The sequence below is a fragment of the Myotis davidii genome, unplaced genomic scaffold, assembly GCF_000327345.1.
Source record: "Myotis davidii unplaced genomic scaffold, ASM32734v1 scaffold208, whole genome shotgun sequence".
Classification (NCBI taxonomy): domain Eukaryota; kingdom Metazoa; phylum Chordata; class Mammalia; order Chiroptera; family Vespertilionidae; genus Myotis; species Myotis davidii.
Window position 1 is genome coordinate 431,706 of NW_006299706.1, and position 21,709 is coordinate 453,414.

Consider the following 21,709-nt stretch of genomic DNA (forward strand, 5'->3'; position numbering starts at 1 on the left):
GCTGATGTGCGGGGCGTCCGCCCTGGTCAGGGACGCGCTGGCACCCGGAGGAGCGGGTGGGTGCCGACCCATTGCCCACCCACCTTCCCTCCGAAGCGGAGGGAGGAGCCGCTGTTTTTTGACCTGCGCGTTGTTGACTCCACGCCTTTCCCTGTCAGGCTCTAGGATGATGGTCACACGTTACCCAGAAATTCCCAGGTGGGGGCGGGCGGCCCACATTGCTTCCGAGCTGGCATTACGGTGTACCCCCCCCACCCCACCCCAGGTAATCGAGTTTCCAATAGGAGAGTACATTTCCAAAGTTTACCTAACACGCAGGTCTTAAGAGTTAATACATTCTAGTTGATGTGTAAGTGAAGAAAGGCGTGGAAAAAATACAACCTCTTCTTGGCGTTTTTTCCAGGATGCTACAAAATCACCACCGTCTTTAGCCATGCACAAACGGTAGTTTTGTGCGTTGGTTGCTCCACTGTTCTCTGTCAGCCCACAGGAGGAAAAGCAAGGCTTACAGAAGGTACATGCTTTCAAATGTCTTTTGGGCTTTGGATCTCATAGAGAAAGGGTCATATGGAATGTAAATGACCGGACTTGTAAAGGGAGTGGTATTACCAGACACAGCATACTTGTCAGTCTCACAATGCTGCTGTCTGAAGCTAGGGTGGGGAGGCGGTAAGAGCGGCTTTCCTGGGCCTGTGAGTGTGGGGCAGGGTGAGTGGGCTGCCGGCAGTTCATTCTGAACCTTCTCCTTCCAGGATGCTCCTTCAGAAGGAAGCAGCACTAAACGCACCTCAAATCAAGATGAGTGGGACACCATCCCAATAAACACATTTTGGATACATCCTGTTTATTGTCTTGTTTTACTGGTAGGAAGTTCTTACCGCAAGTATTCAGGGCCAACCAGAAGAATGGACCGCTAGTCATTTGGGGCAAGTAAGTAGCCAAGTATTTAAAAAGTCCATTTGGGACATTTCTATCTGCCTGGGCTCGCTGAGTAAATCTTCAGAGCTTGATTTAAAAATGGGGTTTACCATATAAATGAGATACTTACTTTCACTGTTATGTTTTCTTAGAATTAAGAACAAGTTGCTCTTCGAAACACAAGCCAGCACACCACTTGAACAGAACAGCTCAGGACCCTTTATTTACAATTCTCAGAAACCTTCTCTGGAGGCTTATAAGTATAGAGGTTGTTGCTAGGCGGCTTCTGGTGGCCAGGGGTTAGAAATCTCCGGTTTCCTACAGTTACGGAGACTTGTCTAAGTACAGGTTAGTGCTTTATACTCCACAGCCAGTGTTGTAGCCGACTCTGGGCTGGCGGGGGTTGTGGACTCAGGAATGGAGGGGGAGAACGTGTGGAGGCGTAAGAACCTAGAAACAAATGGGAAAGGGAGATGGGTGAGAGGTGAGATACAGGAACTGAAATGTGAAGATGAGCATTGTGATTCTTTACCTGTCGGTGCTCCCAGAGTTGGAACGTAAACAACCGGAACTGTCTGGATCTTGTTTAGAAAGGCACTGTATGCTGCAGTAAGAACAAGGGAGATGTCAGGAAAGAGACAAATTCCGTCGGAGGAAGGCCTTAGTCATACTTCAAATAACTTCATGGTAATTAGGATATTTTTGTTCAGTTTTTAGAGTTACTTATCAACTGGCCAAATGATGGGGCAAGTGCAGGTGTAGACAAAATCATCTCTAGCTAATGAATTTAACCCAAACTAGCCATTTAGCAGTATCCACTTCTGAATGGTATTTGCCACATCCAATTTGATAGTTGTAACTTGAGCAGGACCTTTGTTTAATCCAATAGGTGACTAGGGTTAGGGAGGCTGAATCTGTTTCAACTGCAAAAACAACTAATTTTCATCCTTATTCAGTTTTTGAAATGAAGGATATAAGGACTCCTTACCTAGAAAGATGAAAGCTGTTGATGCCAGCACTACAAAGAGGGTAAAAAGGATCTGGTAAGAACCCATGAACTGGAGGACACCTGAATCTTCACATTGATCTATGCATTGGCCAGAACAGAAGAAGAGAATAGTTACTTAATAACACATCCAGGCCAGATGTTGCATTTAAAACCTTGTGTGGTCTTAAGACTATCTAGCAGAAGCACTGGAAACCCAGCCCTTTAGGACATCAATTTTTAAAACATGTAATACCTGGTTATTTACTCAGCTGCACTGACCTCTTTCCCCTTAGATTGTTAAATTAAAAAATGACAGCTGCCCTGGCCTGTGTGGCTCAGTTGTTTGGAGCCTTGTCCTATATACAGAAAGGTTGCAGGTTCAGTCCGTTCGGGGCACATGTGGAAGGCAACCAATTGATCTCTCCCACATCAATGTTTCTCCCTACCCTTCTCAAATCAATACGCATGTCCTTGGGGGTGAGGATTTAAAACAGTGATGGCGAACCTTTTGAGCTCAGCGTGTCAGCATTTTGAAAAACCCTAACTTAACTCTGGTGCCGTGTCACATAGAAATTTTTTGATATTTGCAACCATAGTAAAACACTTATATTTTTGATATTTTATATATTTAAATGCCATTTAACAAAGAAAAATCAACCAAAAAAATGAGTACGCGTGTCATAGGTTCGCCATCACTAATTTAAAAGAACTAACAGAGGAAGGGTGGGGAGGGTTGGGGGGCAGGAGGAGGGCAGTAAGAGATCAACCAAAGGACTTGTATGCATGTATATTAGCATAACCAATGGACATTGCCACGGACACTGGGGCGGTAGGGGCTTGTCCTAGAGAGTGGAGTGGTCAGGGAGGGGTCGATGCGGGGGGGAAGAAGACATGTAATACTTTAAACGAGGGGTGGTGGGGGGGGGGAAGGAGACATGTAATATTCTTTGTAATACTTTAAGCAATAAAACAAAAAAAAATAAAAGCACTGACACAATAGCTGTCCGGTATGAATAAATAAAAGCTAAACTTGTTTTTGGTCAGATTAGCAAAAATACTTTTTTGGTGTCCCCAGAATTTTAGAAATTACTTGGTGCCATGAGGTGAGAAGGGTTGGCTTCATCTTACTGGCTTTTTCCTATCTCCAAAGTAATAAACTCCAATTCTTAAACTTATTTATTATTCTCAGCTTACAGGAATTTTTAAAACTTCTGCCACTTAAAAATGGCTTTTACCTTTCCTGTGCATTTTAACTAAATTTGTTGCAATCTATGGTGATTCGATTTATATAAAAATTTTAATTGACTTGAGAGGGAGTGAGGAACATCAATTTGTTCCACTTATTTAAGCATTCATTGGTTGATTCTTATATGTTCCCTGACGGGATCAAAACTGCAACCTTGAGCCGAAACCGGTTTGGCTCAGTGGATAGAGCGTCGGCCTGCGGACTGAAAGGTCCCAGGTTCGATTCCGGTCAAGGGCATGTACCTGGGTTGCGGGCACATACCCAGTGGGGGTTGTGCAGGAGGCAGCTGATCGATGTTTCTAACTCTCTATCTCTCTCCCTTCCTCTCTGTAAAAAATCAATAAAATATTTAAAAAAAAAACACAACTGCAACCTTGAGACATCAAGGATGCTCTAACCAACTGAGCTATCTGGCCAGGGTGTGATTTGATTTCTCATTCTAATCCCTGTAACGTGAAACATTTCTTTGGATTCCCCAATGACTTCTTAAATCCAAGGGCCCCTTACCCATTTTACTCAGGATGTCATTTCTAGGGAATATTCTGATTTGTATATAATGTCCTTAATAAAACTTGCAACTCCTGCCTTTGAATCATATGTGGTATCTGCCTTTGGTTATTTCAGTGTCTAGAACTCCTTTCTGTGCCCCAAGTGATCTGAACTTCCAGGCTTTCCAATATAAATTGTGACCAGGCCCTCATACCTATTTCCTATTCTGCATCTATAGTATAGGCCTTCTACCTCTAGTCTTAAAACTGCTCCTCTCACCTTACTCTTTGATAACTGCTTCACTGAAGAATAAGGTTTCTTGAAGTGCATATACTAAAAAGATTGTCTATACTAATTCCTGATCAGGTCCTACTGCTCAAAGTCCAACTAAAACAGGCGTATTACTAATTTTCCTAGCATCCCTTTCATAATCAGTGAGTTGATTAGAATCAACTCCAGATTTTAAAGCTGCTCTAATAGAGCACAGATTGGAGTTGAACACTTTCTAGTGGTGGGACCTTTAGACACCTCAATTCCTCAACTCTAAAAGGGAAAAACATCTACCCTTTCGAGTCAGAGAAATGCATTTAAATATGCTTAGGATATGTATTGACAAGTACATTATCAAAGTGCTTATATAAGCAAATCTTTCTCCCATTAGGAGATGTGCTAGGGTTCAGCCTAATTCATTCCCAATAATTAAGAGTACTGTTTCCCTTGAGGGAGTGGCAAGTGCCAGTGGCATGAGAATGTTTCTCTGGCTTAACATCTCTCCATAACTTCCCATCCCATATAGATTGGCATTTCTAAACTGGGTAATGGCTAGAGTTAGGATTTGGGCAATAAGTCTTGTTTCTAGGGTTTGCCTTTTGCCCTTTGCTTAATGCAGAAAGATCTGCTGAATACTTTTAAAGAAAGTGAAACATTTTTCAAGAGGTTTAGAATGGAAACTGACAGACTTGTTAAACTGACATGACTATTCTTAAATATATGTTAAGTAACACATCTAGCTAGTGATAAGCTATCTGAAGGTTGTGTTTTCAGTGGGCTTGGAAATTGATCCAAGCCCCAGTTAGAGAGTAATCTTGGTCAAGTGGCTGAATGTTTTCCATTAACTAAATTGTAATGCCTTATTTTCATCTAGATCAGTGGTTCTCAACCTGTGGGTCGTGACCCCTTTGGCGGTCGAGTGACCCTTTCACAGGGGTCGCCTAAGACCATCCTGCATATCAGATATTTACATTATGATTCATAACAGTAGCAACATTACAGTTATGAAGTAGCAACGATAATAATTTTATGGTTGGGTCACAACATGAGGAACTGTATTTAAAGGGCCAGAAGGTTGAGAACTGCTCTAGATTAAAAGTAGGACCCCCATTGCTCACCTGCACCAGACTTCTTACTAGCTCTCACTAGCACAGCCACACTTTGACCTGTGAGCACACAGGAAATATTGATGAAAACAGGTGATGTCATCTGCTGAAGGGAAGTGAAGTTGACTACTCTTACGGGGTAGATAGCAAGGCCAGGTGTGAGGGAAGAGTGACTCTGGCCAGAGACCACTAGAACCGGGGAGCTGGGGAAGACCTTGGAGAAAAGAAAATAGCACTGTTTGAAAGAAGAAAAGGCAGTTTTGTGTTCTATATATTCCAATCTTAAACATACACAGACACCTGGATTTCTAGTTTAGCTAACAAGTCATTTTTTCACTTAGATGTATTGAATGATAAGGGGAAAAGGTGATCTGTGAGAATAAAATAGGCTTCAAAAAAGTTTTAAACTAGAATTTTAAAGATTGTTTTTAAGAGCATTGGTGCCCTGGTCAGTGTGGTGCAGTGGTTAGAGCACTGGTCCACACACCAAAAGGTCTTGGGTTTGATTCCTGGTCAAGGACGCGTATCTGGGTTGCAGGTTCATCCCCGGCCCTGGTCTGGGTGCATGCAGGAGGCAACCAATCCATGTGACTCACATCCATTGTTCTCTTTTCCACCCCCTCCTCCCACTCTCAAAAAAAAAATCAATGGAGCTCTAGCCATTTGCCTCAGTGGATAGTGTCGGCCTCTGGATTGAAGGGTCCTGGGTTCGATTCCAGTCAAGGGCACATGCCTGGGTTGCGGGCTTGATCCCCAGTAGGGGGCATGCAGGAGACAGCCAATCAATGATTCTCATCATTGATGTTTCTATCTCCCTCTCCCTCTCTGAAATCAATAAAAATAATATTTTAAATAAATAAATAAATGGAAAGACTATCCCCAGGTGAGAATTAACAACAAAAAGATAGTATTGGTGTTATCTTCCAGCTAATGACGCAGATTTTAAGACTCTGGGAGCCCTCCTGAATGGGACAGATTTTCTTCATCCTGCTTAGTATTTCCTACGGTGAGTTTTATCATCACAAAAATCTTTTTTCAAAACTTATCTGGGTTCAGTTCTTAACATACCTCTAGCTTCTCAAGAACTCTGTCCACTCCCAGTACTCTTATCTCCCCGATGTCTCGTTTGTGGCTAAGCACCAATTCTGACTGGTTGATGTAAAAGGCTGGGATGAAAGGAATGAGAATTCTTTGCATTCCGTTCTTGCTATGTTCACTGATGAGTGTGGCCCACCCATAGACTGAGGTGTCAGCCAGGCTGAGGGCCTGGAGCAGCGCCTCTGATTGGGGTCGAACCTGGATGAGGCAGACATAAACCCCTGAAGAAAAGAGGAAAATCTGAGCAGGGATGTCCAGGGGCTCTGTTGAGCCAAATGAATTAGGGTAAGAAGTAAAAATGGTGACATGTAAATTCAAAAGAAAATGTGAACTTAGTTTTGTTATTCAGCTAGCACACGATGGACCACCAGAAGAAAACAGGGAACCCACAACTGAACTTGTTGCTTAAATTGGAAAATCAGCATGCCAGGAAATATTAACACAGTGCAAACAAGTTATGGGGATACAGAATGAAGTAGTCAATTGGTAAGATCAGGAAAGGGTTTGTGAAAAAAAGCCATGCTTCGAGCATGGTTTAATCACTTCTCTATCAAACCACCACTTGGTCTTATTTCTTTCTGTCAGTAGTAGTTTTCTAGTTACCCATGCTCAAACCTTTACTTCCTTTACTTCATTCCTATATCCAATCATCCTCCAAATCGTGCTAACTCTTTGAAATGCCTCTGACATGTCTCTGCCCTGTTGGTATTTCTTCGTTACTCTAGTCTAGACCCTTATCAATTCGTGCTTGTATTATTGCAGTGGCTCCATTTACTAGTCTCCTTGCCACCCATTATTCATTCTTTCTTGTCCATCCTATGTACTTCCAGTAAATACTTTAAAACTGCTTTCATTTTGTTTTTGTAAACTTACCTGGGCTCTATATTGCCTGAAATGTCCTATTTTCTTTACATCTAGCTCACTCTTAGTCATCTTCTAAAGGGTCATTTACTCTGTAAAACCTTACTTTAACACCCATGCTCGATGTAGATACTCTTTTCTGCTGCCCGAATGCCCCATGTGTATTTTTATTCTAAAACTAATCACTCTGCAGTACTAGTAAGGGTTATAAGCCTTGTCCTCCTCTTTGTATCTCCAGTGCGTGTCGTGGTACGAGGCATTCTATTTGGTGCTCAACAATTTGCCAGGTGAACCTTCCTTCAGTGGTTGCTCATTACCATTCACACTGCCTGGCCTTGGAGTAGAAACTCCCCCATGATGTAGCACAATCCTGTTCACATTTGACATGAATCTTCTCATTTTAGATCAGCTGATTTATGTAAAGTCATCTCAGCGTCATACCTGTTTCTACTTTCTGTTTGTTAATGAAAACCTGCTTGGAATAGCCTTCAGTTCAACAAACATTCAAACACTGTGCTACTTGCTGGGGATAAAAGATGAATGAGACCTAAGCCAAGCCCTTATAGAGATAACAGGGACTAACAAAATAGTAAATTATAATAGAAAAGCATTTCGTATTTAGCAATAGAAAGGGATTATAGAGCCAAGTTTAACAAATTAGAATGAATTAAACAAAAATGTTGTATTGTATTATAAGCAATAGAAAGGGATTATAGAGCCACGTTTAACAAATTAGAATGAATTAAACAAAAATGTTGATTGAGAAAGAGTCCACATATAGCAGATGAAACTGGAAAATACGCATGCAATCCAATAAAGTGACAGCTGTACAAATATGAAAATAAGGGGGAAACCAGATTCAGCTGGTGGAACCCACCTTTCTCCATGCTGAAATATGAATGGACATGAAAGACTTTACTTGCTGGAATGTCTAGTGAAGTATTACTGAACTGTATATGACACAGTATGAGGGTCTCGGGAAGAAGCATTGTTGTAATGGCCAAGGCTTGACTTGGGGTGCAGGACCCTAATAAGCAGAAAAGAGGTAAACAGCTTTATCACTTAAAGATTTTTTACAGGTATAAAAAAGTCAATGATTAAGGTAGAGTCAGTTCTGAAATATGAAATTGGCATTGCTAATCCAAAGGGGGAAACTAACACGGGAAAAGGAGGAAGTTGAGAACAATCACCCATACCTATAAGAATCCTGACCTTTAAGATTGACACCATTTCTGCCAGTGGTGATGAAGAACTTGAAGACAGTAGAATTGGGAGCATTGGTGAGATAAGTCTTGAGGTAATAACTGAGTGTTAATCTTGACGATGCATTGACAACCACCTGTCAGGAAACCGGAGGCAAATCTGGACCTCAATTCTCAGAGAATCTGGTTCCCTCCTCCTCTGCCTCTCATAACTTATTTGATCAAAAGCATCTGTTTCACACAAATTGCTCTTCATGTGCTAACATATTTGAGAACCACAATATCTTACGGGAAGAAAACATTTTCTAAAAGGAGGTCTCTGTCCATTATTCCTCCTGCCATATGTTCCCTTTGTAGGATTCCCTATTGAAATGCCTTTGAAGACAACTGCAACTTTACAGAATACTCGGTATACTTTGCAATGTATTGCCTTATATTGTGCACATTTTTACACTTGTTAAAATCCCTCCTGTTAGGCTCTAAGCTCCTTAACTTAGAACCCTAATTCATCCCTGTGCATCCTATACTGTGCCTTGTATGAAGGCCTAGTGCTTAATGATTACAAAGAGATATGATGATAATGATCCTTTTTCCCTCCAAATATCTTCAACTTAATGAAATATACTGTCAGTCTCCTCAGTACTACCACAGTTTGTTTTTAAATATTCAAGGACCTTAAAGTTAGTTACATACTGTAAGAACCATCAGTTAGGTCTCAGTTTTTATCTTACTTAACCTATTAATAGTATTTTACTGGTTGATCATTCCCTTCCTCTTGAAATAACTTCTTCACTTGGCTTCCAGGACACCAAAATTTCTGGGTTTTCTTCCCACTTCACTGGTCATTTCTTAGAAGTCTCTCTTATTGGTTCCTCTTCTGCTCTAAGAACTCTTAATACTGGAGTGTCGCCAGAGTTTAGTTCTTGGGCCTTTTTTGTTTACACCCATTCTCTTGGTGATCTAATGGCTTTAAATATCATCTCTATGCCAATCACTCCCAGACTTTTATATCCGGCTACCTCATGTCCAGTTTTACTAGTACATGTCCAAAACTGACTGACCTTATTGGTTCCTCTTCTGCTCTAAGGGCTCTTAATACTGGAGTGTTGCCAGAGTTTAGTTCCTGGGCCTTTTCTGTTTACACCCATTCTCTTGGTGATCTAATGGCTTTAAATATCATCTCTATGCCAATCACTCCCAGACTTTTATATCCGGCTACCTCATGTCCAGTTTTACTACTACATGTCCAAAACTGACTGACCTTCTCTCCAAAGCTATTCCACTCACAGATTCCACAGTTCAGTTGATAGCAACTTGGACCTTTTAGTCAATCAAAAGCCTTAAGTCATTTTTTTTTAAAGAATAGTTAATTGAATTTTAGGAAGAGAGGAAGGGAGAAGAGAGAAACATTGATGTAACAGTCCAACATCCATAGACTGCTTCCTGCATACCCGCTACTGGGGATCAAGCCACAACCTGGGCATGTGCCCTGACCAGGAATGGAACCAGCAACCTCTTGGTGCATGGGATGACGCCTAACCAACTGAGCCAGGGCCTTAAGTCATTCTTAACTGTCACACACTCTACGTGTAATCTGTCAGGAAATTCTATTGGCTCTACCTATAATATATATGTAGAATCTGATTAACTTCTCATTACCCACTCTGTTACCACCCTGACCCACCATCATATCTCACCTAGTTTACTGCAATAATACTCTTCCAACTGGTTTCTCAGCTTCTACCCTAGCCCCTACAGTTTAGTACCAACCTGAGGTCACAGTGATATTTTAAATGTAAGTCAGATGAGGCATTCTTCTGGTTAAGAATCTTAATACTGCCCTAGCCAGTTTGGCTTGGTGGATGGAGCATCGGTCTGTGGACTGAAGGGACTCGGGTTTGGTTCTGGTGAAGGGCACATGCCCGGGTTGCAGGCTCAATTCCCAGTTGGGGGTGTGCAGGAGGCAGCTGATCAGTGATTCTCATCATTGATGTTTCTATCTCTTTCTCCCTCTCCCTCATGCTCTGAAATCAATAAAAATATGTTTTTTAAAAAGTTAAAAAAGAAAGAATCCTAATACTGTTTCCCTTTATATCCCAATAAAGCTCTTTTTATATCTGATATGTGACTGTATTTCTCTTTTATATGCATATTCCCATTTATAGAAATATACGCCCTTATCTCTTCAATCCTGGTATTGTTAAGTTTACCTCTCGATATGTTTTCACCAGTCCTGGGATGTCATGAAAGATTGTTGTTATTCCTGGACTCCGGGCCACTCCTACCCCAGTGACAGTGTCTGTTTGTAGAATACTGTCGGTAGAAATCATCCATATCCCAGGTTCACCTAGGAAAAGATAAGAAAAAGCACTTTGTTGCAACGTTTTGAATAAATTGATGGTCACTTTAACCTTACTCAGACTCCAAATCAGTAGACCATTAAAGCATATAGATCTCTCTTCCCATCCAAGCTTTGCGGGTAACTTAGAACTAAAGCCTTATTATCCTTTCCTTCCTTTTATTTCATCCTTTACTGCTCTTCAGCTAAGCATTTACCCTCCTTCAGAAGCTGGAAATGGAGGAGAAGGCACAGTACCCTACATTGTCTACATAATACATTACATAGAGCTATGCATTCAATAGGCATTTGATAAATATAACTGGCTGACTTCTGGTGGCTAGCTATTGAGAGAATTGGGCATTGAACTGAGAATTATCAGTTAACATGAAAACTAATAAAATGCATAAAAACACTTTCGGAATTTAGATAATTTAGAAAAAAAGTCCTTTAAGGGATGAGTTGCTTTGTAACCAGTTGTGAGGTTAAGAAAGGAAGGTGTCCAGACCATTTTGGTTGAGGAGGTGAGTACTGAAACAGATGACGTCTCCAACAAAGGTGAGCTTGGCGTCGGGCTCAATGGCGTGCTCGACAGCGACAGGAATGTAATCTGCCATGCCCGGGTGTCTCCGATCCCAGAGCCCCACAAGTGTCACCCCTCTGTTCACAGCGTGGGCCACGTATGTATAGTTCCTATTCCCTGGTCCGATAAGTAGGAGGTCATCTCTGAAAGTAGATATGAAAAGCAGGAATCTCTGAAAAGGGACAATAGTTAGAAAACAGTTCTGGGAACAGACCCTATCCTGTATAATAAAAGCGTAGTATGCAAATTGTCCCCTCAACCGTGCACTGGGCCTCTGGTTACATTATATTCAACAGCACAAAAGTTCAGAAGGAATTCTACGATGGACAATAAGCAAGTAAGGGCCAGAGATCTGTCTATTACCTTCACATACCAGTATATAGTGCCCGGTAAGACATTTTTTTAAAAAATATATTCTTATTGATTCTTTACAGAGAGGAAGGGAGAGAGACAGAGAGCCAGAAACATTGATGAGAGAGACATCGATCAGCTGCCTCCTGCATATCTCCTACTGGGGATGTGCCCGCAACCCAGGTACATGCCCCTGACCGAAATCGAACCTGGGACCTCTCGGTCCGCAAGCCGACGCTCTATCCACTGAGCCAAACCGGCTTCGGCTTTTTTTCTTTTTTAACTGAACATTTTTTTTTCAGTACGATTTTTTGATAATATTCCAATTAGCTCCTTATGGAAGCTTTCTGTGAACTAGGACTTGACAGATTCAAAATATCCTGATATTTTTCTCCATTGAACAGTTAATAACTATTCTGGTCTTTTCCCATCATAATGAAAGAAACAAAGATCAGATTCCAAGTGCAGAACATGAGAGCAATTTGCTGGAGTTGCTATATAACACTAACCTAATCTGCAAGAATTTCTACCATAGTGTCATTGACTTCCATACCTGTTCAGAGCCAGATAAAGCTGGGTATTGTGTGTGTGGAATTTCTCTCCGATTCTATTATAAAACTGAACAGTGAAGGTGAGAGACATGCCCAACGGAAAGGCTGATAGGGTCCTTCCTTGGGCTGTGTACAGCTTGGATTGGCTGCTCATTCGCAGGTATGTCACTGGTGCTACCTGTGGGAGACAAAACCAACCGGTACAGAGAAGGATGCATTGGAGAGGAGTTGTGTCCATATTCTGAGATTTATAATCGACTAGAGGCCCGATGAACGAAATTTGTGCAAGAGTAGGCCTTCCTTCCCCCAGCTGCCGGCACTGGCTTTCTTCCAGCCGCTGACAGGCACCTGGGACCCTCGTTTCCCTCACAGCCCTGGCTTCATCCGGAAGGTTGCCCAGAAGGATGTCCGGTCTAATTAGCATATATGCTTTTATTATAATAGATGATAGAAAAAATGTGTCCCTCTTTCATATGAAATAATTAGCTCTTGATTTAAGATGACTTAAATCAGAATGAAAATATGACAGTATAGAAAATGGCTTTTAACTATTAAAGCTGTGGGAATGTGAAGAGAAGCTTTTTGAGGAAAGAACTGCAATTTATTTTGTGCAGAGTGCTCAATATTGTTAAATAATTATTAAGAATAGTATAATTTGTTTTTTAACACTGTAAGAGATAAGCTGTGATAATAAGAAAAGTTCAGTTTTGCTTGGCCAGTGTGGTTCAGTGGTTGAGCATTGACCTATGAACCAGAAGGTCACAGTTGGATTCCCAGTCAGGGCACATGCCCGGGTTGCAGGCTCCATCCCAGTAGAGGGCATGCAGGAGCCAGCCAATTGAAGATTCTCTCACATGGTTGATGTTTCTATCTCTCCCACTCCCTTCCTCTCTGAAATCAATAAGAACATATTAAAAAAAGAAGTAGAGCTCTAGCCAGTTTGGCTCAGTGGATAGATTGTCGGCCCATGAACTGAAGGGTCCTAGATTTGATTCCAGTCAAGGGTACATACCTTGGTTGCAGGCTCCATTCCTGGCTCTGGTCGGGGCACATACAGGAGGCAACCAAACTGATGTGTCTCTCTCACGTTGATTGATGCTTCTCTCTCTCTGTCTCTCCCCTTCCTTTCCATTCTCTAAAAATCAATGGAAAAATATCCTTGGATGAAAATTAACAAGAACAAAAAAGTTGATTGTAGCCCTGTCCGGTATGGCTAAGTGGCTAGTGTCATTCCGGGTACCAAAAGGTCTCGGGTTCGATTCCTGGTCTCTCTTTTCCTCTCTCCCTCCCTTCCACTCTCTCTCTATGAATGAATGAATGAATGAATGAATGAATGAATGAATGAATGAAATATCCTGGAGGATTTAAAAAAAGTATATTATAAATTTGTTTCACAGGCCACAAGGAAATAAAAGGACTATGAATAGTCTTTGGGGAAACACATGGAGATGAGAGGGGGTAAGATGAGTCTAGGGCCTCGGTGGGCACATTTCCGTGGTAGGGAGTGCAGTTGGGGTGGCCCACCAACCCCATGAACTGGCCCAGCAAGACTTGCAGCATGGAAACACCAGCTGCAATTCCTCTGCCAGCAGCCCTGCTGGTCCCTGGGCCCCCAGCAGTTCCAGCAAAGATACTGGCACTTCAGCAATGCCAGTATCTTTGGGAGGAGATCCCTCTACTGTTACCGCAACCAGCTTCTCCCCTTGAAGCAGCACTAGACTGAGGACTTGCTTTTCTTCTCTGCTTGTTTTGAGTTCTTTGGCTTGATCTTCTTGAATTCATCACAATCACATAGGACCAAATTCATATGCTTGTCAAAAGCCTTGAAGGTGCCAATGGAGATGCGACTGGCTTGCATGATGCACCTCATCCTGTACCCGCTGTGCTGCAGCATCTTGCTGCTCTTGCCCAGTCATGGTGGCAGTTCTGTTCTGATGTGTGTGTTATACTAACTTACCTCTGAGGAATTGTCTAATTCTAATTTTTTAATTCTGAAAACACAGCCTAATTTTGATAACAATAGTTCTACACTTCTCCCATACCAACTTTCTTGCCCAAGCTGTTCAGAAGACAATCACACCAAGTTGAGGCTATAACAAGATAACAAGGACTCTAAAGTTCACTTTAACTTTTTTTTTTAAGTCCTCACCGGAGGATATTTTTCCATTGATTTTTAGAGAAAATGGAAGAAAGGGAAAGACAGAAATATCGATGTGAGAGAAACATCAATTTGCAGACTGAAACTCTGTCCAATGAGCCAAACCGGCTAGGGTTAAAGTTCACTTTAATTTGATGGTTTAGATTACAGTGATGACGAACCTATGCCACGCGTGTCAGAGGTGACGCGTGAACTCATTTTTTTGGTAGATTTTTCTTTGTTAAATGGCATTTAAATGTATAAAATAAATATCAAAAATATAAGTCTTTGTTTTACTATGGTTGCAAATATCAAAAAACTTCTATATGTGACACAGCACCAGAGTTAAGTTAGGGTTTTTCAAAATGCTGACACGCCGAGCTCAAAAGGTTCACCATCACTGGTTTAGAATCATGTCAAGATTATCTCTTACCTTATAGTTCATTTCTGACTTCCTGAGAAGTCTCTAATTCTTAAAAAAGGAAATATGCCTGTTAAGGGCATAGTATTTCTTTTACTTATTTTACTTACTTATTTATTTATTTATTTATTTACTTACTTACTTACTAGTAGCCCTATGCACGAAGATTCGTGCAAGAATGGGCCTTCCTTCCCCTGGCTGCCAGCACCACCTTCACTCCATTGAGAGCTGTCTTTCTGCCTTCCAGGCTGCCCAGAAGCCTGGAGCAACTGGGGTTGTGTGGAATGCCTGCATCGTTGTCATGGCGCCTGCGTATGCAAATTAACCCACCATCTTTGTTGGGTTAATTTGCATACTCACTCCTGATTGGCCGTTGGGCGTTGCAAAGGTATGGTCAATTTGTATCTTTCTCTTTTATTAGTGTAGATAGTAAGTGCCTGAACTCACCTGGACTGCAGTTATGGTTGTTTGGTTGACTCCAAAAGGTTCTACAGAAGTGACTTCCAACACGGCAGTACCTGCAATGGAACCAGCTTTCAGGAGCCCTTCACCGTCCTCCTCAATGACAGATGAGTTAGGGAAACACTTGAGAACACGGGAACTCACAAAGGCAGCCCCTTCCCTAGGGAACAAACAGAGCAAGTGGCATCTCTTGGAGACTGACCAGAAAGGAGTATTACTCTGAGGAAACTGCCTGCTATTCTCTATATTATGTGCTTATTTGTTCCTCAGGTAAAAGTCTGCTTTGATATGTTTATCTTTTTTTTTTAATCCTCACCTGAGGATATGTTTTTATTGCTTTTAGAGAGAGAGGAAGGGGGAGAGAAAAAAAACATTGATGTGAGAGAGAAACATCAGTTGGGAGGTTGGTTGCCTCCCATACACATCTGACTGGGGATCAAACCCACAATTTGGTTTGTGCCCTGACTGGGAATCGAACCTGCGACCCTTCAGTGTAAGAGACAACACTCCAACCGAGCTACACCAGCCAGGACTATGCTAATCTATTTAAAAATCAAATTCTATTATATGTTTATCATTAAAAATTATTCAGCCAAAATAACTGAAATAAAAGGATTGAAACAGGTATTCAAACAAATAGTTGTACATGAATGTTCATAGCACTATTCACAACAGCCAAAGATGAAAACAACCAAAATGTCCATCAGTGGATGAATGGACGAACAGGATGTTGTTATATCTGTATAATGGAATATTATTTACTCATAAAAAGAATGAAGTACTGATACATGCTATAACATGGAAGAACCCTGAAAACATTATGAAAGCAGCCAACACAAATGTCACATATTGTATAAGTCCATTTGTGGGAAGTATACAGAATAGTTAAATTCATAGAGACAGCTGGTTGCCAGGGGCTAAGATGAGGGGAGATGGGAAGTGACTATTAATGGGCATGGTGTCCTTTTGTGATAGCGAAAATATTTTGGAACTAGACAGAGGTTGATGGCTGCACACCTTTGTGAATGTACTGAATACCACTGAACTGTACACTTTAAAATGGTTAATTGTGTGTTATGTTAACTTTATCTCAACCCAAAATAAAATTGTTTGTGCATTAGGAAAATCACCTAGAAAGCAATATAGTTCTTTCCATGTGCAATGTTTTACTGAAGGTGAAGTTACAACCTTGCCTCCATTATCCTTACCTGTTGGTATGAAGTTTCAGTTGAGAATTCATGGGCATTAGAATTTGCTCAGGTTGGCACTCTGGATAGAAAACTTGGAGTTTTTCGAATACCTGTAATGAGAAAAATTTTTTTTTATCATATCTGGAAAAGATAAATGATGGCCTTTATTCACAGATGGACAACTACAAGTCAGTCTGCCTAACTTCAATTTAGCCTAATGTTCCACAATGCTCTTAAAATGTACCTAGGTATTCTCTACTCAGCTGGCATGGCTCAGTGGTTGAGTGTTGACTTATGAACCAGGAGATCACGGTTCTATTCCTGGTCAGGGCACATGCCCGGGTTGCAGGCTCGATCCTTGGTTTGGGGTGTTCAGGAGGCAGCTGATCAATGATTCTCTCTCAACACTGATGTTTTATCTCACTCTTCCTCTCCCTCTCTGAAATCAATAAAAATATATTTTTTTAAAAAGATGTATCTAGGTATTCTAGACTATATAACCTAATATTAGGCTTGCTTCAAGTTTACACTATTATACCTCTGTATTACTTAGATATAAGGTATAAAAAATTTTTGAAATTTCTAATTTTAGCTCCTATAATCTGAAAAGAGATTTGAGAACAAAGAATCTATATTAAATTAGCAAGGGACATTATTCAGGTTTTCTACCTAGTAAAGTGCTCTATTCTCTGTGTCTCACTGAATCAGAGAACAAAAGCCAACATAAAGGAGAAAAAAGAAAAAGAAAAAAATCAGTCCCATATTTAGAGGGAGAAAAAATTTATTTGCTCCACACAACTGATAAATTTTTCTTCTGGATTTTAAAAGCAATAGGGCCATTTAGCTTTCAGCTTGAGAACACCTGCAGAAACTATTCATACTCTACACCTTACCGGAAGTTAGGGTTAGTTTTCATTCTACCTATGAATATAGCTAACTGGACTGTATCATAACATCTATGTTAGGCAGAATGGCTCAGAAATGAATGCTTTTTTAGTTATTACGGTGTTCAAATCCTGTGTCCACTGCATGGGGAGTTGAGAGGAGTGTGTAGTTTTTAATGTCAATACTTATATAGAGGCAATTAGCAGAAATGACAAAAGATCTAGAAACTATAAACCTGCTCTAGGAACCCTCTAGCCATTTCTCTACCTCTATTCAGGCTAAGCTCTTCATGGATGATAAAGCAAATATAACTTTTTTCTCCTTAATATACAGAAACAAGATTTAGGTTTGGGCCCTTACCAGGATCTGAACTTCATCGGACAGTTCCAACAGATTCCCCTCAAACTGTCCAGAGGAACTGTTCATACAGCGGACAGTGACTTTGACACTTGTCCGACCGGCTGCTTTTGTGTGGACAACCATGGCAAAGTTATTCTCTACTGGGGGCTGTAGAAAAACCTAGACAATGGGGGGTGGATTAAGAAATTTTCATGAATAAACATTGTGCCCTTCTCTCCTTGTTGTAACAGTAAGGAAAATGTAGGTTGGAAGTAGCCATCTAGAATAGTGGTTCTCAACCTGTGAGTTGCGACCCCTTTGGGGGTTGAACGACCCTTTCACAGGGGTCGCCTAAGACCATCGGAAAACACATATATAATTACATATTGTTTTGTGATTAATCACTATGCTTTAATTATGTTCAATTTGTAACAATGAAATTGGGGCTCATCACAACATGGGGAACTGTATTAAAGGGTCGCGGCATTAGGAAGGTTGAGAACCACTGATCTAGAAGAACTAGAGTACCAGGGCTTATTTTCACAGTTACTTCCTTTCACATTCTTAGCAACGGAGTCACCCCTATAGAAACCTCCGCTTGCATTGCTCAATTAATTCTGGCACACCTCTGTAAGATTCTTAAGTTATCTCGAGTCAATCCATTGATAGGAGGAGAATGAAAATGAAGAAAGCGACTCAGTCTAAAACTTATGATGAAAAACTTACTATCAAGAACCCTAAGGTAATATAATAAACAGATACATTCATACCTCTGAATGCCTGGGCACTAGATCCAATACCTCCCTTTTGCTCATGGACCAGTGGAATGTGAGCCCAGGGTTGGCATTGCTAAAGGAGAAAGGGGTCTGGGTACTGGTCACTCCCATGACATAAACTGGCATCTGGAAAGAAAACAGTGTTTCGTGTCGGAACTGGCATTATCAAAATAATGAGCCCAGCACAGGGTCATCATACTGACCTCGGTAGCTGTGATGAGTCGAGTTGCAGCTGCAAGGATCCTGACAGATCTTAGCTGAACTACTTCAACCTGCACTTCATCCTGCTCAACAGGAAGGAGAACCAGTTTAGGCCGAGAGGGAGTGTCTGTGGGGTGGACAGAGATGCTGATGATAACTAGTTGGTTTGTTGTTGTTCGGGGCATTCAACCACCACAATGAAAACATGCCATACCATGTTTGGTTTTGCTCTTTAAATAATTCCTCGTGGATATTATAACAATGTATCCCGTGGGTTTTCCACTAAAGATCACACATTTCCCACGCCAGGTTAAAAGCATGCCGGATGAGGGGCCTAAAAGCATTTTTCTGGGCTGGTAACACCCTCCTCCTCATCTCCCAATATGGCTCCCAGACGGAAGAGCAGAAGCCAAGAAGAACCAAGAACCAATACCTGGGAAAACACAATGACTTTGCCAGTATCTTCATTCACTGTCTGGATGGTGCCATGGACCACAGCTGTGCCAACCACCTTCCCTGTAACTTGCCCCCTCCTATTCACCACAGCCACAGTCTGATTACTGATGGAGAAGTGAATGGTAGACTGGGGCTGGGGGCCACCTTCAGACATTACCTAGGATTTAAACACACCAGTGAATTCCTGAAGCATGGGGAGAAGTCACCTCTTTGTTCTCAACATATTGTCCCAACAACTGGACTTTTTCATTTTCTCCCGCCGCCTTATATTCCACATCAACTCAAATGCAGAAGAAATGGAAGTGCTGCAGATGACCAGTGGGATTCTAAGAGGCAGTTCATTGTGGAGCAGGAAAAACACTAATGTTCTTCTTTACCAGACCCTATTGTACTTGGCTGGGAGTAGACAAGAGGAGGCAAGAAGAAGAGAAGAGTGTATATGTTGGGATGGGCAGAAGTGGGATGAGGAGAAAGGGTAAATCTTATTTTTTTTGTCTTTAAGATTACCTGCATCATGTTGGTTGGAATCAGTGTCATTTTCTCTGGAACAAGTTTGAATGGAGGAAACACCTTGAAGGAGAAAAGCAGAAGGATTATAGTGATTAACTAGAGTCAATTTCAAAACAAATGATCATGCAGGTTATTCTAAGGGGAAAACCCTAATTATGTATAATAAAGTTATATACAAAATATACAAAGACATGTATTTACTTATAAAGTCAACTTTTATTTATAATAGCAAAAATTATAAATTACTTAAATGAGAATGCTAAATAAGTTATTACATATCCACTCATTGGAACAAAACTGGCCATTAAAATTATGTTTACAATTATCTTTTTTTTTTACATTTTTTTTCAAACATATAAAGAATTCTCAGCTACCTATTATCCAGCTTCAACACTTATCAACAAATGGCTAACAATTACTTTTAAGCACATAAAAAAATACTTTTGATAGAAGATTAAGATGAAAAAAGTATATGATTCATCCATGTTAAAGTAAGTGTAAGGGAAAAAAGTGAAGGAAATAGCCTGGCCAGCGTGGCTCAGTGGTTGAACATTGACCTATGAGTCAGGAGTTCACTGTTCAATTCCTGGTCAGGGCACATGCCCGGGTTGCAGGTACGATCCCCGTAGGGAGCGTGCAGGAAGCAGCCAATCAATGATTCTCTCTCATTGATGTTTCTATCTCTCTCTCCATCTCCAAAATCACTGAAAAAAAATTAAAAAAAATTTTTTTAAAGTGAAGGAAATACACTGAAATCTTAAAAATAATTTACTCTATTAGAATTATAGGTGATTTTTATTGTGTGTCTTTATATGTTTTGTGCTTTCCAATTTCTACAAGAAGTATGTTATTTTTATACAAAAAACACACAAACCACATATTGTTGCAAAAGTTAGACTACAATTTTTTTTTCAGTCAAATGATTTTCAACTCGTACAAACTAAACGGAAAGATAAATAATGCTAAATAATAATAATAAAAAAAATGCTAAATAAGATGAAGTATCAACTTTGAATGAGGTAATTTTCTTACTTCAATTTGCCTAGGAGCTGATGTGAATTTTCTCCCCATCTTGTCCCTAGCAATAGCCACAAGTGTGGTTTGCCCCACAGTGACAGCTCGCAGGATATAATTTTCGGAGTATTTGTCCTGTTCCTCCATTAGCCTGCAAAGACCCATGTATTTTTAGATGAGAAAGATTTGGTTTTAAGACTGACCAGTTATGCATCTTTCTAAAGATGCTTAACATTTTCTTCTCATCTTAACTATGGTTAGAGGGAACTGCCAGAAAATAAATTTCCAAAGTCAAGACCCAGTTCATGGCCATGGCAGGAATCTCCTGAAGACAAAAATCTTGTTCTAAGGCGCCAAAGGAATCCTCTATACTAATAAAAGGGTAATATGCTAATTAGACCGGGAGACCTTCTGGATGTCCTTCCGGGCAAAGCCATGGTGGCAAGGCTGAGGCAGACGTGGTTAGGGGCGGTCAGGCCAGCAGGGGAGGGCAGTTGGGGGCGAGCAGACTGGCAGGGGGGTTGGTGAGGGATGACCAAATGACTGAACAGCAGGCTGCGTGGGGCAACCAGGCCGATGTGGGGGCTATGGGGGACAACCAGGCTGGTAGGGGGGCAGTTGAGGGCAACCAGGCCAGCAGGGGGAGCAGTGAGAGGCAACCAGATTGGTGGGGGGGCAGTTAGGGGTGACCAGTCTGGCAGGCAGGTGAGCGATTAGGAGCCAGGGGTCCAGGATTGTGAGAGGGATGTCTGACTGCAGGTTTAGGCCCGATCACAGGGCCTGACTGGGAATCAAACCTGCAACATTTTGGTTTATAGACAACACTCCAACTAACTGAGCCACCTGACCAGGGCCTATCTTTACCATGTTTAATGTTGGAATTTAAAAATATATATATTTTATTGATTTTTTTACAGAGAGGAAGGGAGAGGGATCACAGGGATCGGGCCTAAACCTGCAGTCAGTCAACCCCCTGAGGGGTCCTGGATTGGAGAGGGCAGAGGCTAGGCTGAGGGGATCCCCCCATGCTCAAATTTCATGTACCAGGCCTCTAGTAGGGCAATATAAACATAGACGGGCAAAACTGCAAATATTAAACTGCCTTAGAATACCTACAATTCCCCTTTCACAGGCGGGTATGCTAGTGACTCTGCTTCTAAATAGATTTTTGAAGGTCCTCTATATAGAAGCACCCCAAAAGGATATCACCCCGGGAGAAGTTTCATAAAATGGAAAAACTAATGAGACTCATGATTTTAGCCCGCAAACAAGACACCTGATATGGGAAGAGAGTAAGGGCCGAAAGGTACTGTGACA

The 21,709-nt window shown here is 41.3% G+C and overlaps 1 protein-coding gene and 1 long non-coding RNA gene across 4 annotated transcripts in view; one reads left to right on the plus strand and one right to left on the minus strand.

Annotated features, from left to right (window-relative positions):
• The first annotated feature begins 366 nt into the window (after nt 1-366).
• LOC107184974 lies at nt 367-1,948 on the plus strand. 3 transcript variants are annotated; one of them, XR_001515886.1, is made up of 4 exons: nt 367-514; nt 753-930; nt 1,071-1,266; nt 1,875-1,948. It is a non-coding gene; the product is annotated as an uncharacterized LOC107184974 (long non-coding RNA). The 3 variants fall into 3 exon arrangements; XR_001515885.1 differs by lacking the exon at nt 1,071-1,266 and having other exon boundaries at nt 370-514; XR_001515887.1 differs by lacking the exons at nt 1,071-1,266; nt 1,875-1,948 and adding an exon at nt 1,509-1,523 and having other exon boundaries at nt 370-514.
• The window catches only part of NUP210L (nucleoporin 210kDa like), a 48,902-nt gene continuing 28,460 nt past the window's right edge, over nt 1,268-21,709 (minus strand). Inside the window, exons 22-39 of the mRNA XM_015571775.1 lie at nt 20,411-20,543; nt 19,376-19,438; nt 18,846-19,025; nt 18,415-18,495; nt 18,206-18,337; nt 17,457-17,615; nt 16,230-16,321; nt 15,007-15,181; nt 12,004-12,179; nt 11,025-11,242; nt 10,389-10,525; nt 8,189-8,315; nt 7,854-8,003; nt 6,086-6,336; nt 5,030-5,231; nt 1,907-2,005; nt 1,451-1,522; nt 1,268-1,368 (exon numbers count right to left, since the gene is read on the minus strand). Of these exons, the coding sequence (XP_015427261.1) occupies nt 1,268-1,368; nt 1,451-1,522; nt 1,907-2,005; nt 5,030-5,231; nt 6,086-6,336; nt 7,854-8,003; nt 8,189-8,315; nt 10,389-10,525; nt 11,025-11,242; nt 12,004-12,179; nt 15,007-15,181; nt 16,230-16,321; nt 17,457-17,615; nt 18,206-18,337; nt 18,415-18,495; nt 18,846-19,025; nt 19,376-19,438; nt 20,411-20,543 (2,548 nt within the window). The remainder of the gene's footprint in view (nt 1,369-1,450; nt 1,523-1,906; nt 2,006-5,029; nt 5,232-6,085; nt 6,337-7,853; nt 8,004-8,188; nt 8,316-10,388; nt 10,526-11,024; nt 11,243-12,003; nt 12,180-15,006; nt 15,182-16,229; nt 16,322-17,456; nt 17,616-18,205; nt 18,338-18,414; nt 18,496-18,845; nt 19,026-19,375; nt 19,439-20,410; nt 20,544-21,709) is intronic.